The sequence below is a fragment of the Mya arenaria genome, chromosome 6, assembly GCF_026914265.1.
Source record: "Mya arenaria isolate MELC-2E11 chromosome 6, ASM2691426v1".
NCBI lineage: Eukaryota > Metazoa > Mollusca > Bivalvia > Myida > Myidae > Mya > Mya arenaria.
In genome coordinates this window covers 14,801,163-14,816,998 of record NC_069127.1, presented here as the reverse complement: position 1 = coordinate 14,816,998, position 15,836 = coordinate 14,801,163, and the positions used below count along the sequence as shown (strand labels likewise).

At 32.2% G+C, this 15,836-nt stretch overlaps 1 protein-coding gene across 9 annotated transcripts in view; it reads left to right on the top strand.

Annotated features, from left to right (window-relative positions):
- Positions 1-15,836, top strand: part of LOC128236642 (E3 ubiquitin-protein ligase rnf213-alpha-like) — a 104,771-nt gene extending 88,935 nt beyond the window's left edge. For all 9 annotated transcript variants that reach the window (XM_052951642.1, XM_052951645.1, XM_052951646.1 and 6 more), the window contains 12 exons: positions 578-678; positions 846-903; positions 1,286-1,482; positions 2,960-3,089; positions 3,344-3,430; positions 3,558-3,747; positions 4,035-4,260; positions 5,599-5,673; positions 7,725-7,916; positions 8,357-8,455; positions 10,334-10,533; positions 12,047-15,836. In XM_052951642.1, coding sequence (XP_052807602.1) covers positions 578-678; positions 846-903; positions 1,286-1,482; positions 2,960-3,089; positions 3,344-3,430; positions 3,558-3,747; positions 4,035-4,260; positions 5,599-5,673; positions 7,725-7,916; positions 8,357-8,455; positions 10,334-10,533; positions 12,047-12,212 — 1,721 coding nt within the window. In that variant the 3' untranslated portion in view covers positions 12,213-15,836. The remainder of the gene's footprint in view (positions 1-577; positions 679-845; positions 904-1,285; positions 1,483-2,959; positions 3,090-3,343; positions 3,431-3,557; positions 3,748-4,034; positions 4,261-5,598; positions 5,674-7,724; positions 7,917-8,356; positions 8,456-10,333; positions 10,534-12,046) is intronic.

Genomic DNA, 15,836 nt, shown 5'->3' with positions numbered 1-15,836 from the left:
TGCTTCATATAAGCTCAAACAGAATAGTTGATCGTGTTTATTGTATTATCCCTTGATGTGGAACATGCAAGATCAAGGTCAATACCTCTTAGTTAATCGTTCCCCATAACAATCATGGGGTCCTGCATATATACGGTGTGCTATAGTTTATGTTAGCTCATCTTGTATGTGGGCATATTCCACTGATTTATCTGGCACGTTAGGGGCATTCGTCACTTCCATTGACAGCTCCTGTTGATTATAATCATGACATGTTAATGTATCCTTTGATAATCTTTATTTAGGATTGTTGGGATAAGAGTGAGGTTTGTTCACGTAAACTTGTTTAACCCCCAGTAAATTTACATTTTACTGACCGTTCCAAGGCGGTACCTAACAATCCTTTATAATCAAACCTAGGTTTTGATATATAGTACATATGCACTGCGCTGTTTGTGGAATTTATACCGGGTTTATGCCATTAGTTGCAAACATTTTCGCAATAAAACAACTTGGGAAAATGTGATACAATAAATTGTATTGCATTGGTTTTAAGTCTTGATTATTATTATTATTATTATTATTATTATTATTATAGGCCACACTCTTAATGGAGACATATATCTTCTCCAAACAAAACAAGGGAGACAAGCATGGGAGAAACAGTTCGCTAACGTTTTCTTGCAGGACGTTTTCCAGGTAACTAATACATATGTAACAATAAATTGTAACCAAGTTAAATTAAAGAAAATACTTCTTTCATCTCTGTCCCCTTCATACTCAGATTTCGTTTTAGTTATTTGCACGTTTTCAAAGACATACACTTTCATGGTAAATACAATTATAAGTTATTTGTATTTTTTCAGAAACTTGATCACCACCTGAAGCATTTTAACCAAGTAATTGCTACTGATCAGCGACTAGGTGGGTGATTTTCACAACATTCATGTTCTATAAATTTCATCTTTCATTTGTTATTCACCAATAAAAGGTTCCAAGTATTGCCATAGCCTTGGTGCATCGTTGTGCAATTTTAAGCTTGGCCATGAATGTTGAAAAAATTGAAATGAAACGTAGACGACTTGCACATGCAAAGAAAGAACCACGAATCTGACTTTGATATTTGTCTAGTAATGCCACTTTCCAACTTAAACTCAATAGACAAGCATATGTGCTCGATCTGCGAGCTCTAGATATACCGATAAGCTCATGTTACACATTAATTTAGTATAAACATTTGTCTCAATTTAGTTTGATTCGCATGAAGTAGTTGAACCATTTTAAATTCTTCCTCAATATTTATCAGGTTCCAATCCCTTAATGTGCATTCTGTATGAGACTGATAAACAGCAACAGGCCGAGGATCCCCGGCGGCTTGTGGAAAATTCGCGTGTATGGAGATACAGAACGCCGATATCAATAGAACATATGCGACAAGACCTGGAAACTAGAAAACCCACGGGGAAGGACAGACTTTTAGTGCTGAGACTGTTCTTGAAGCAGGTATTTATTATTAAATGTTGAATATTATAAGTAACGTGGTTAGCATTTGATCTAATATGGATCATCCGGGGCAAAACGAACCGTATCAGTTGAGCGCGGGAACCATATGGGTCACGTACTAGCCCCGAGACGTAAATTTCACCTTAGGGTTTCTTAAGTTTTAAACATTTAACATTTAAACCTATTGATCTGTCAAAACAAATACCCCCATCTTCTTTGTAAATCCATACGAACGGTCATTATACAAAGTCTGCTTTGTTTTTCGCTATTCATTTGTATAGGTCAAGCCATTAGGGATAAGAATAAAACTATTTTTATGGCAATTTTGACGCCAAATACCTCATTAGTCATGAGTTGGATATTTTCGATATTTTCTAGGATAAGATTTAACTTTGATGGATGCGAAATAATAGCATAACTGATTAAAAGTATTTAATAATTTTACTGACACTATAATGTTCCTTTCTGGTTGAAATAGATTTCAATTCCGTTGACAGCCATTATGAAAATTCCTACCACATGACCGATATGTTTTACTACCTATACTGGACGTCAATGGACAAATAGAAAGATTGTGAATTTATTGAAGGCGTGATATAATAGTTAACCACACTTTAAAATACATCTGTAGTGCTTAATTTTCTATGAAATGACGAAAAGTGAAGTTTGATTAATATAGGTTGATAAAGCTTTATAGTAATACTCTGGTTTACGACGTTTTGGAACGGATCTTTACTACTTGATAAACATGCATGAAACTCTCACAAATTCATGTAACATTTATCGAACAAATGAGAAATAAAAATCATTAAATATTGGTAATGAAAACAAAAAAACACTGAACTGTTGCACAAAAAAGTATATATCATGGTTCTTTTAGGTCTTAATTCAAATATAAAATGTTTCCTCTCGCACGACCGACAAGAACCAATTGGCCAAAATCAAATAAAATTATTAGTCAAAGTGTTGTTTTATTTTGACGACCACTCATCAGCTTTCTAGTAATATTTTTTTCGCTCGTTTGCATTTCTTTTTGTTCCACAATACAACTGCTCTTGTACATATCATGCCAGCATGCCATGTAAATTAAGGCGTAATTTCTGTTAACTGATATTCATTTAAGTGATTTACTTGGCCTGGTGACCCATTATTATATATCTTACATGTTCATTCAGTAACTTCTACTTCTAAGTACTGCTTTATGTAACTTTATGTTTGTTATTACAACTAAGTAACCCAGCTTCAAGAAACAATAATGTTCTCAGTTAAGATCACAAAACTTAGTCTGTCCTTTACAGCCTACACATATTAAGTGTATTATCTTATTCGGGAAATAATACAAACAAGACTATTTATCATCCGACAGACTCACACTCAAGGGGTCGTGAGAGGGAAAAAAGAAAAAAAAATGTTTAAGTTTTGCCTTACGAAGCCGAATTTCTCGTTCTATTGTTAATTATAAATACTCTTGTTCCAGGACCACATTCTACAGGCCATTCAATCCATTCCAAGCATTCTTAGTCTTCAGAGGATATTGCTGCAGAAATTCCAAAGGAAACTAGACAAAGCTGAAGCTAACACTATCCTAGTCAAAGACATGATAAAAGGTTTTTTTATCAAAGAGTATCTGATTATGTGTGCTCACTTATGTTTTATATTTTCCTTCTAAATACATTTTTAAAAGTAATAGTTCAAGTAAATTTCGTTTGCTCAATTGAGATTTACATTAAATTATTATTCTTAAACAGAACAGTTCATGACCCAGAGCTTTCCATATTTCCATGTTTTCTTTTTTATCCATGAGATTTAGATAGAAAATTATGATTTAAGACATTGACCAATGCTTTATTTACTATTACAGAGCAACTTGCTGGCCCGGACACTGAGAAGTTGTTGCAAGACTTTGGTCATGCTTGGGATATAACTCGCAAACTACTTGAACTCTATGGTAAGTCTGTTGTGTACGGTGCATAAAGCTGATAAATGTAAACACATGTGTTTTTCTGTCGTAAAAATGTAAAACTATGATTATTCGACCAGTTGATAGGGGTTTAAATGTTTCCGTTTTGTTGCAGTCTGCACAACAGAATTTGGAAGCATTGTTGTCCCAAAAAATCAATGTGCTAACCCAATTTCCGCGGAAACGCCTTTGTCAGTTTTTCTCCCAACAAGCACAGAAAATGGACTCTGCTCATATGCAATGCTGGATTTGTTGTTTAGAAAACAAAACGAATTTTTGGACGGCTATATGAAGGAATCCGAAAGGTAATTATTGCTGTTATTGCCGCTACAACATGAATTATACCCAATTAACAAATCTGAAATGCTATATTTTTGATAAACGCATATCTTTTTGAATAGCTATTTACATATATGAATGCTTGCAATTAAACATATATGCTGCTGATGACCTCTTGCATCGCTAGTGGACACTACCGTTTAGCTATGAAAGGTAGCCCAGTAGAGAGACCGTATTGTTCTGCTGTGAATGAAGGTCCTAATGTGTTATAAATAAATAACCTCGTTAACCTCTAAATCTATTACAAATACAGGAGCACTTCCATCGAGACAGTGACCCCACAGCAGGCAACGTCGGCCCACCTGATCAGTTACAACCACGAGCAGGATATCCTACCCCTCGTCCTAGCCAACTGCCGGTACACGTTTGAGATGGGTAAGGGTACAAAGATAAAGTACGACTTTGCCGGGCTGGAAAGTCAGATCATGGACAGGTTTCTCTTCTCAAAATCCAGAATAGACATTGGAAATTACTTACAGGTATATATTTTCATGCCACTGATTACAGTATATAAAGGTGTTGCAGTGTTTTTTCAGCATGTGTTATTTGTTCGAAGAGCACTATATTATGTGTTTTGTAAAATAATCATATTTATAAATATTTGTTGTTGTTTTTTTGTTGATAATTGCTTTGTTAGTCACTGTTTTATAATACAATAGTACAACTATGTGATTTGTTAACTTAAATATTCTGAGCCGACTTGTGTATATGCCTAAACATTGGTCATGGAAGTACACTAGGTCCAGGTTATTAACAAGAACGATTTAAGTGATACTCGTCTTTATAATTATTATTACAAACGTACATTTGAGTGATTACACTTTTAATTACTTACTAAACAATGCATTTATCGTCTTATAAGGAAGAAATACCTTGTTTTCTGCACCTTTCTTTCAAATTAAACACGGTATCCTTCATAAGAACCATTGTTTTTGATAATGTATTCATCCTTTTCGGTAAATTAAAACAATTGTTATTTGGGAGTAGGAGTGTATCTTTTAAGAATGTCACATTTTTTTTAATTTGACATTATTTGAATCGAGAAAATATAACATTTAAACATATATAAACAGTTTTTTTGAATATTCATTATAGTAAAAAGGTAAAGTTAAACACAAATCGACTTTGCCATTCAGAAACATTCGTACTAATACAGTATTTTTTCGAAATTTAGTGCAACTTTAAAACTTTACTTTTTTTAGCCATTCCCGTGACATAAATAATTAGACTGAATATGAATTGCAAATCAGATATGTTTTCCGTATGTATTTATGTATTTTATGTATCCGTATTTAAAAACATATTCGAAATACATGTTACCAAACAGTCTTCAAAAAGTAAGATTAATACTTGAAATAGATCAAGAGGAAAGAAGTCAACAATTCTTAGATCTCTTACAGAAAAATAACTAAAACACAAACTGAAATGCTATTTAAATACAATAATATATAGTGACGAATGAACAATTGCGAGTAACAGTTGACATTTGAGTTTAAAGAGGTTAAAATACACTTATATTACTATCATTCAAATTGTCTATCCAGCAGATACAACCCTTTTCTATGAATGTGGCACAAAGAGGGGGTTGATGTGGGTTTTTTAAAACATAGCGGATAGTCATATTAATCAAAAGAAGTATATCTTATGCGTGACAACGATCAGCGAAAAGGTAGTCCCCTAAATCCGTGGGTAAAGAGAAGCTTATGATCCATGGGTGAAATAGCTGGGGTCAGAGAATGATCCATTTATGAGGTTATCATAGCTTTGTTCTACTACTAATACAACAAACGTTTATGCATGTCATTTTTGCTCTATAGATTGACCAAATGGTATATCGGACAGAGTTTACAAATGCTGCTGTTTTCGAAATATTGGAAGAAAAAATTCCACAGGTAACAACCAGTTCGCATTCTTTTGAATAATTTAACTCCTTAAATATGATTGTGTAAAGGTTAAGTTCCCAATTATATTGCTGCCTTTTAAGCTAGACTATTCGGAGAATGAGGAAGGCTTTTATGCTCAACCCGGTTTCAACGTATTCGATGGCGTTGGCGTCAGCACTAAGTCCGGTTAAAGCTTTGTGGCAAATTGGAATTTTTAGTCAGATCTCAAACCATTAATTCAATTAATTTAATATTTCACGCAGTTCAAGGCCATCAAATAATTAAGTTAGACATTTATTTATGATCAAAATTTCAAATCATAGCCATTGGCATTGATTGACTTAGGAAGTTTGGTTAAGGTTTTACGGTAAGTTGAGATCTTTTCTCATGTCTCGAATACTGTTAATTTAATTGACTTGACACTTGACACACTGATAACTCTGTATGATCATAGACACTAAGTATGGCCTCTTATTGTCAAAAGAGGTTTTGCTAATGCTTTTCGGAGCATAAGCACTTATGACCATATCTTACAACCCATACATTCAATTGGTTTGATCTTCACGCATGTGTTCTGTTCTGTCAGACTCTTCAGTTAATCAACTAAATCCTAAACATGATCATGATACCCAATGGATACTAATGCAAATATGGTCCCTCAATGATTTATTAAGTCGGGCATATTACATCTAAAAGGACGGACATAAGACTTAACCTTAGTAATCAAGGTCGCAAGAGAGTTGTGTTGGTAACTATATTATCCACAATATAATGAATAGCCCTTGTTATTGACATGCACACATTAAAAATTAAATGTTATTTAGTTATATATTTTCTAGACAGTGCGACCTATAGTCTAACGACAGATCGCGTTAATTTAGGTTATGCTATTTGGTTCTTACGGAATCGGACTGAACATAGTTAAAAGTGATGATCCAAAATAACGTAGACCTTTCTGACAAAATCGACAATTTAACAACTACGGACTTTTGCTTAACATCATTGTTAATGTGAATTTTCATAAAATTGACTGATAATTATCTGTGGATATAACAAAGCATACAATAAAATGGGCTGTAATTTTAAGTCACCATGGTAATTCAAACCCATCGCTCTCAAATTGTATTGTATAATGCCTGTACAAATACTCTTATTTTAAACATTATTCAACCTTGAACATGCTGGAAATCCAAAACCATTTAGATCAGCTAAATGCGGATGACTTACTGGTAAATTTGGGATTATAAAGATAATTGAAATACAATTTATTCATGTTTATTAAAAAAAGACTAATGCTTTTTAAGGCTAATCTTAAATAATTTATTATTGAAACGTACATATGGGATCTCTACTTTAAAATAGTTTCAGTGGTTTAAGAAACACATTTACACCAAGATTAAAGATACATCTCAAAATGATTTTCCAATCAAATATTCAAAATGAATGCTAATTCCATTTCTTATTGTTGACGCCAATATGTATGGTGCATAGGACAGAGAGGGACTCAACTCTTAAATCACAATTTTTTTTTTTTCAATTAAGAACATATCTTTTTAATGAAACATATGTTGGTTTAAACAGTATTTATTTCAAAAAACATTATAATGATATAAACAGTTGTAGCATACCGAAACATATGTTAAAAGAAAGTATTATAAATTTTATAGTTATTGTATTGGTAATGTCTGGATATTATGGCGCATCACACTAAGCAAAAAATGCTTAATATTTACAACGTCAAGACTATGAAACTACCTCGGCGGGGCTATTTATTTTCTTATATGTTTCTGTTAAAAAGATGGTATTAAAAGTATGAAAATATAACGTATAGAGAAAGCATTACGCTTGATATGCAAATTTAGTGTATATCAGAACTATTGTGAAGGGTAAAGAAAGTCGTTATTATTTTGACTCATTCCGTGTACTCTGAAATCTGAAATGAAAGGAGTCGTTTTTAACAAATTTAATCTTATCGTGTTATGTACTATTCGTGTTTTTAAATATTTAAGAATAATTGGTATTATATCAACTTTCAATTGATCTGTCCACCAATATCTCAGCGAGCACTTGGAATAGCTGTAAAGAAGCAGATAAGCGAAGAGATCAAGAGTCTACCAGACTTGTGCCGATTTTTGGACAACCTCGATATAGCAATCAGTTTCCTCAAAACTACAGGCGGAAACCAGTCTGAAAACATGAACACCTTCATGGTTGAGACACTGCAGATGGAACACGCAATGACGAGTCAGAAGGTTTGTGGTTCACAATACAACATAAGCTCAATAGGGAAGACTGAGCTAGCTCTATTAACTGGTGTAGAAGTTCGCTTACTGGATATAAACCACTACGTAATTCTTTCACACATGTGTAGAGAACATGCTCCCTAAGGTGCTCAAATTTATATAATAGTATTCAAGCAGTATTTAAGACTTAAATAAGCGGTGAACGAAATACGAATTAGCTCACAAACCCTGCTCACGGGGCTTATTCACAAATGCATTTCACAAAGTAAGGCTTGTGACAATTTTATAAAGCAGTGTTACAAGTAGTAGAATAAGAACTTGGATAAGTTGATCATGAATTCTTATTTGTACTGACTTTATAATAATTAAAGGGAGTATAATGACAACGATTTCAAACTGTGTTCAGTTGATTTGATATTATTATTAAAGCCACTATTTTATATTTCCAGGCTCAACAGTCGTGTGAGTTCCAGCATGCCAAGTCTCTGTGGTTACTTTTGTCATACTTGAAGTCCAAGTTTATGGTCGACAATTTCCATTCAAAACAGGTACGCTATTTTAACGATTACTTTTTAATGTTTCCTTTATAGCATTGGAAAAACTGCCGGATTAAACAAGTAACTCCGTTTCATTTGTAATACGTATGTGAAAAACTACAGGAACAAACTCAGTAGCCAAAAGTTTAAACATAAACTCCGTTAAATGGCACAGGGTAAACGCCAAAGACATAGAACACATATATATTTTTTTATAAACATGGAACAATATCACAAAACTCCACAACAACACAGTGCATATATACAATATAAAAAACAGGTATGTTTAAAAGGAGTGTTAGGTATCGCCATGGAACGGTCAGTAAAATGTGAACTTACTGGGTGTTTAAACCAGTTAACGTGCACAAAGAGTAAATCTTATCAAAGTATGAATTAACTTGAGAAAACTTAATAATAAAATAAAATTATAATAAACTAATAGGTAAACCCCAAGTACTTCAATGATAAGAGATCCCAACTCTATCTGCAGACGGAGGAATACATTTCAGCGAACTATATGCAAAAACATTTCAAAGATACGATGCAGTTAAAACTTCACCCACATTCAAATTGTCCGCTCTAGGGCACTTCTTATTTTTACTGAACTGATTTACAACGTTTAACGGCATTATGTCTCGACTGACTTCGATGAAGAAGAATTCCCTTCTTAGTACCGGAATGTTTGTCCTTGATTTGTCGAAATATTACAAAATTCAATTCCAAGTATCATTGACTTGAGCATTAATTACCCGATTTTATCTCCACTCTTTACCGCACTGGGTTAAAATGTTAAATGGCATACTATCTTCAATAGGTTTGATAACGAGCCATATAACATTACTCACTCTTGAGTTATTGCCTTTAAATTATTAATGTTAAAATATCACAAAATTCCCTTAACCTTCAGACGTTATATAAGGGTTTCTACGGAAAAGGATATTGCCAAATGAAAAAACGTTTGAAAAAACGCTGACGTACAGCTATTTGGAGTAACTGGTTCATTTCTTATCCAATCATCAGCAAATGGGATAACAATGTCAATAGCGATGATATATCAAGTGTGTTTGATAAACAACCTTATCACATTATTTGCTTCATTGCAAAGTCTTATGGATTTTCAAACATTTGACCAAATTCACTTTGTTCGCTCTTTTATTTTTACATTTTTTATCAAATCTTTACCAAAATTAATGTTGTCATGTCTATAAGCTGATTTCTCAAATGAGTTCAATTAACAACCTCATCTTACTCATCATTTAAGTGTAGCAGCCATCTAATTGTCAGAATTTCATCTTAAATTCCATCATAAATGCTCCCTAAATCAATCATTTCTTATCCAACCTTTGATAAATGTTAATGCAATGTTTAAAGGACTAACGTATTGTGCAAGTTTGGTAGCCTGTCTGATTTCAAAATTCATTTTTGAGTAATTGGTCTTGAGTTTTTAATTTGACCATCTCTCCATATGTTACAATATATGTTTGAACCATCGTCATCGTGCAGCTCAATAGATTATTGGTCTAGTTGTGTAATAACAACTGCTTTTAAGTTTGGTCTGTGTTATTGTTATTGGCCAGTAGGTATCCAAACATTTAGTAATAGACCCAAAATTGTTACATGAGGGTTTACTGTGACTAAAATGTGTTATGTATTTGTTGGCTGGGTTTTAGGTTTTTTTGCTAAATGTATGATTAGTTTCAATATTGACGTAATGAAGTCTTAAGTCAGTCCTCATATTATTGTCGTTATTTGAAACTCATACACAAACTCAAGTTAAACATAACAAAATAATGACTCAAGCTTTTTTCTCTTCATTTCCGTAAGTATAAACTTTAGACTTTAACGTTCTCTTTTAAAATAAAGCTTTATCAACTGTGTTTTATGATACAGGAAGTGTTTGAGACTCTGCTGGAGCCGTACCATGACGAGCTGTCCGAAGAGCTGCATAAGTCATTCGGAGTCTACATGAAAACTCTGAGTGTTGATAAGCTTTCTAGCATTCTAGAAATATTGCACGAATTCATGCTTCTACGGATTGCCAGACGTGAAAACACCAGTGACGAGGATTACATTGACAATATTGAGAACAGGTTTGTTATTGTTTGTTTTTCCCCAAAAATACAAGTATTTCATTATCTGCGGTGGGGTAATGAAAAATAACGGTTGAATATTTCATGATAAGCACACAATAAACAGTGAGTTTTTCGAAATATAACTTCATTGTTTACTATACACAGTGCTGAAAAGAAAATCCAAGGTCGTTATTTCCGATAGGACAATATTTGACTAAGATTGAGTGCGATTTTCAAATAAGATATAATTTTATTATTTGATTTTTATATCAGCATACAAAACAGAAAAATGTTTGTTTTAGTAAAAGATTGCAAAACATTTTGCCTGAGAAAACAAAAATGATACAGGATATTGGTTTCCACTGAAATATATAGGATATTAGTGTTAGTTTCAGTGTAAGATAGCAATATATATCTCTGAGATATCACTAATAGCGAATATTTACTTTTAGTGTTCACGAGGTGAAATATATTGTGATCTTACACTGAAACAAACAGGTTTTCTTTTCATTACATTCCAAAAATAATATTAAAGGACGGTTTATTTTAGTTTGTCAGAAATATTGCATGCCATATTGCATGCGGACGTAATATCATTTCGGAAATGAAGTCGTTGTGTCCAAGTTCTTTTCGTGCTGAAGTTTTATTAGGAAGTGGGAACGAACTAATATTTCTTAACACGAAATGATATCAAATTTTTATTACAATAATATGTTCTACATCGCAGTGAAACGAATTTAATTAGAAGAAAATAACTTGTCTTGTTTATTAAGTTTATTTATAATTGTTTATATAATGGCGATGTGGGAAATATAAGGATGAATGATTCGTGCGCACAATTTTTAAAAGGCATTCAGCCTTTGGAAACCGATAACTTTACATATATTCAATAAATTGTTCAATTTTGCGAAAATAAATTGTGGGGAAAGTGGGCTTTTTATTGTAAGTTAATGATGTGCAATATGTTTTCACCTGTTTACAAAGAACCTAACGATATAACAAACACCTGTTCAACTCGATATCTCATTTATTTATGAATCATAAATTGATCTGTATTCTATAAATAGTTGATAAAAAGCGAAAAGACGCGCAATGAAGGTTGATGTAAAAATAATTGAATATCATGTTCATCTTATTTGACGTGAATGATCAAAACAAAACACGGCCACGTATCTATTTTAAGTATAAAGCCTACTTTTTTTAATCTGTACAAAAATAATATGTTTTGGTTTTGTTTTGATCATTAAAGTCAAATGAGTTAAAAATGGTAATGAATTAAATTTTGATATGGATAACAAACGGTTTGCCTAATAAGCGGGATTTAACTTTGTTTTGCGTCAGACAGTGGACCATGACTGTATGCTCCATTTTCTACTTACCTGGACACATTTTGCTTAAGTTTAACGATCATGATGCTTAAACTCAGAGATTTTCATAAAAAAAACCTTAATTGAATGTGAACTAGTGTTTTATCTTGTAATGAATGTAATAACTATTTATTCCTTACTTTAACCTTATCTCTGTTTTGCAGGCTTGGTGAAGAACTTCTAGCCTTTGTAGAACTAATGGAGACTCCATGCATAGACACGGTAGATCTAGCAGAATTCCCAAAGGAAATACACTTTAAACAAAGCGTGTGCTCATGGATTATGGCATATCAAACCCTTCGGAAGAGAATGGTACGAAAGAGACATTAATAAAAATAGTGCAAATGAGTTGCACATGGAACATTACAGATCAAAGACTTTTTGTGCCTTATATGATTCTTGTGATTAGAAAGCGGTACACACATGTTGAAAAATGTTGCATTGTCATTGTTTTTAAATACTAGATATGAGATGATAATGAATACTGTATATGCCATAATAATGTCTAACAATATACTTTTGGATGAATTTATATAAACAACATTATATCTGTTTTGTGTTATTTTGTATTTCTATAAATCATTTTGTTTGATGGTGCATGGTTGTTTGTTTCGTGCTAAGATATCTTTGATTGATTTTATGTCATATAAAAGTGTTGCTGATTTTAAGGATTTAGTTATTGCTTTTGAAATTGAGATGTATTCTCGAAGTGTGTCTTCCCTTCTCTCAACAAAACCAGAATCCATGGCTATGGATTTGGTTTGGACTTCTGTGAATAGGTGCTAGGTTTGCTAAGGAGTATTTTAAACAATTTCAGTAAACTTAAAGATAACTGTTTTTTTTAGTTTAAACCAATTGTTGTTGTTTTTGTATATAGATATATTATGTGCCACAGAGTTGAACGCGTGTGTCTACAAACCAGTTTCTTGAATTCCAAAAGCCATTATGACACTATTCTTTATATGCATGAACATTTCTTTGTTTCTTGATTAATCGTTTGTTTACTTATACTGAAAAGTTTGTGTTTTTTATAGTCCCATTATTTCTAAATGTATGTACATATTACAGATAAAGATGTTATAATTGTCATTAGACCAATCTCATTAAAATCATATCGTGACATTCACTTCATTTCATTACGTTATGTAATAGCGTAACGTCGTGAAGCGTGTATAGGGGGTCTGATTTTAATGAGATTGTCATTAGACCAAAGCATAGTTTTGCCTCTTTTTCTATTCCGCATTTGAATTTAATCACTGATCATACTCAAATTACGGCCCAGAGGTCTTTGCTCAATAATGTGCATGTAGCTTGGGAGCTCCCAGTTTTAAGTGCGTGAGGGCGCGTTTATGTGAATAATATAGGTGCGTGTGCGCGATATTGAGCAATGATGTATTTTTAAGAATTCTGTTTCGCTTGAATGATTATGGGCTGTTGTATTGATTCAACTTAAAACCCATTAGATGTAGATTCAGATATGTCTGTACGTGTATGCTACTTTGAACTAGTTTTGTTACTTTCCCATTAGTATAATTTTCTTAAATTTAGTAGTATGAGATCAGTGTGTGACATTGTTTCTATTTGCTGTCACTTTGCTTGTTTCAAAAACACACGTTGATTACAAATATCAATCTATAGGTATAAGTTGTGTTAAATAGGTTGTTGTTGTTGGGTTTTATGTTGCATTTAAACAGTTTTTAATTTTTAGTCTAAATGTGCATGTTCTTTTTATTTCTGTAAAAGTATTAATCTTCGTAAATGAATTTATCGGTTTCGTGTTAAGTGATATTGCAATATTTCAACAGAGATGTGTGCAAACATGTTTTTAATATGCTTACTAATGGGAATGGAAGTAAGGCAGTTGATAATAATCATACAGTGATTTGTACGATGTGCACCATGTATAATTTGTGTTATTTAATTTTATCTTAGAAACTGTTGAAGAGGCAGTTCTAATCCTAACATTCTGCAAGTCTACATAAAAGTAGTATACAATAACGCGTGAGTACATTTGCTAGATACGTACTCAAATATTTTACTTGCATGTTTCATGTTATTACTGTTCACGGATACATTGTTGTCAATATATATTATGTTTAGTTCATTATATAAAGATGCGTTGAATTTATGTGCACGTTTAATATGTCATTGTTTCATGTATTATATTTTAATGTTTTAACTACACATACTATTGGCGTACCTACAAGGGAGTACCCAATGTTATGCATTGGACGGATGCCCTTTAACTATATTTCATTATCCAATATAATAATATATATATTTTAAATGAAGCCAGAAGTTTTTCATTTTAATTGTGCTTAAAAAATCTGTAGGAACTTGTTTTACAGTTTTGGAAATTACATGAGCTGTATATCTGCAGATACATTTATTGTTAAACGTAAATGATAATACAGAACGTTGCTTAATTATAAACAATTTTGTTATTATGTAAAGATTACAGAATTAAATGTTATCACTCTAATTGGACCAATACATAATTTTGCCACTTTTTCCTATACCACATCTTGATTTCCTCACTGACCATATCCAAAATACGGTTCTGAGGTTTTTGCTCAATAATATGCATGTAGCTTGGGAGCTCCCAGTTTTAAGTGCGTGAGGGCGCGTTTATATTTGCAATATAAGTGCGTGTGAGTGATATTGACCAATGATGTATTTTGAAGAATTATGTTACGCTTGAATGATTATGGGCTGTTGTATTGATTCAACTTAATACCCATTAGATGTAGATTCAGATATGTCTGTATGTGTATGCTACTTTGAACTATTTTTGTTACTTTCCATTTTGTATATATTTTTCTAAATTAACCAGTATGAGATCAGTTTGTGACATTGTTTCTAATTGCTGTCACAATGCTTGTCTCAAAAACACACGTTGATAATAAAGAGCATACTGTAGTAGTTATAATTTGTGTTAAATATGTTGTTATTGGAGTTTATGTCGCATTTAAACAGTTTTTAATTTTTAATTTAAATGTGAATGTTCTTTTAATTTATGTAATAATATTATCTTCGTAAACGAATTTATTTCTTTCGTGTTATGTGATATTGTAATTATTCCACAGAGATGTGTGCAAACATGTTTTTATTATGCTTACTATTGGGAATGGAAGTAAGGCAGTTGATGGTAATCATACAGTGATTTGTACGACGTGTACACCATGTATTATTTGTGTTATTCAATTTTATCTTAGAAACTGTTGAAGAGGCAGTTCTAATCCTAACATTCTGCAAGTCTGCATAAAAGTATTATACAATAACGCGTGAGTACATTTGCTAGATACGTACTCAAATATTTTACTTGCATGTTTCATGTTATTACTGTTCACGGATACATTGTTGTCAATATATATTATGTTTTGTTCATTATATAAAGATGCGTAGAATTTATGTGCACGTTTAATATGTAATTGTTTCATGTATTATATTTTAATGTTTTAACTACACATACTATTGACGTACCTACAAGGGAGTACCCAATGTTATGCATTGGACGGATGCCCTTTAACTGTAATTATCCAATTTAATAATGTATATATGTTAAATGAACAAGAAGTTTTTTGATTTTAATTGTGCTTGAAAAAATCTGTAGGAACTTGTTTGACAGTTTAAAAAATACATGAGCTGTATATCTGCAGATTTATTGATAAACGTAAATGATAATACAGAACGATGCTTTAATGATATACAGTTTTGTTATTATGTTTATATGAGCAAAAACTATTCATGCATGTTTGTTATCATGCTTCTATATAATATTATTTAAGCTCCATTAAGCTTTGTTTATTCAGTTGGATTTGTTTGAGTTTTGTTATAACTTACATGTCTGTTTTATTGAATGCATACACACCCTTTTGTTTGTTTGTTTTGAGGGGAAAACAGGTATGAATGCCGAATGTTTGCTTCATGTTTTAATAAACCAGATACGTTCAG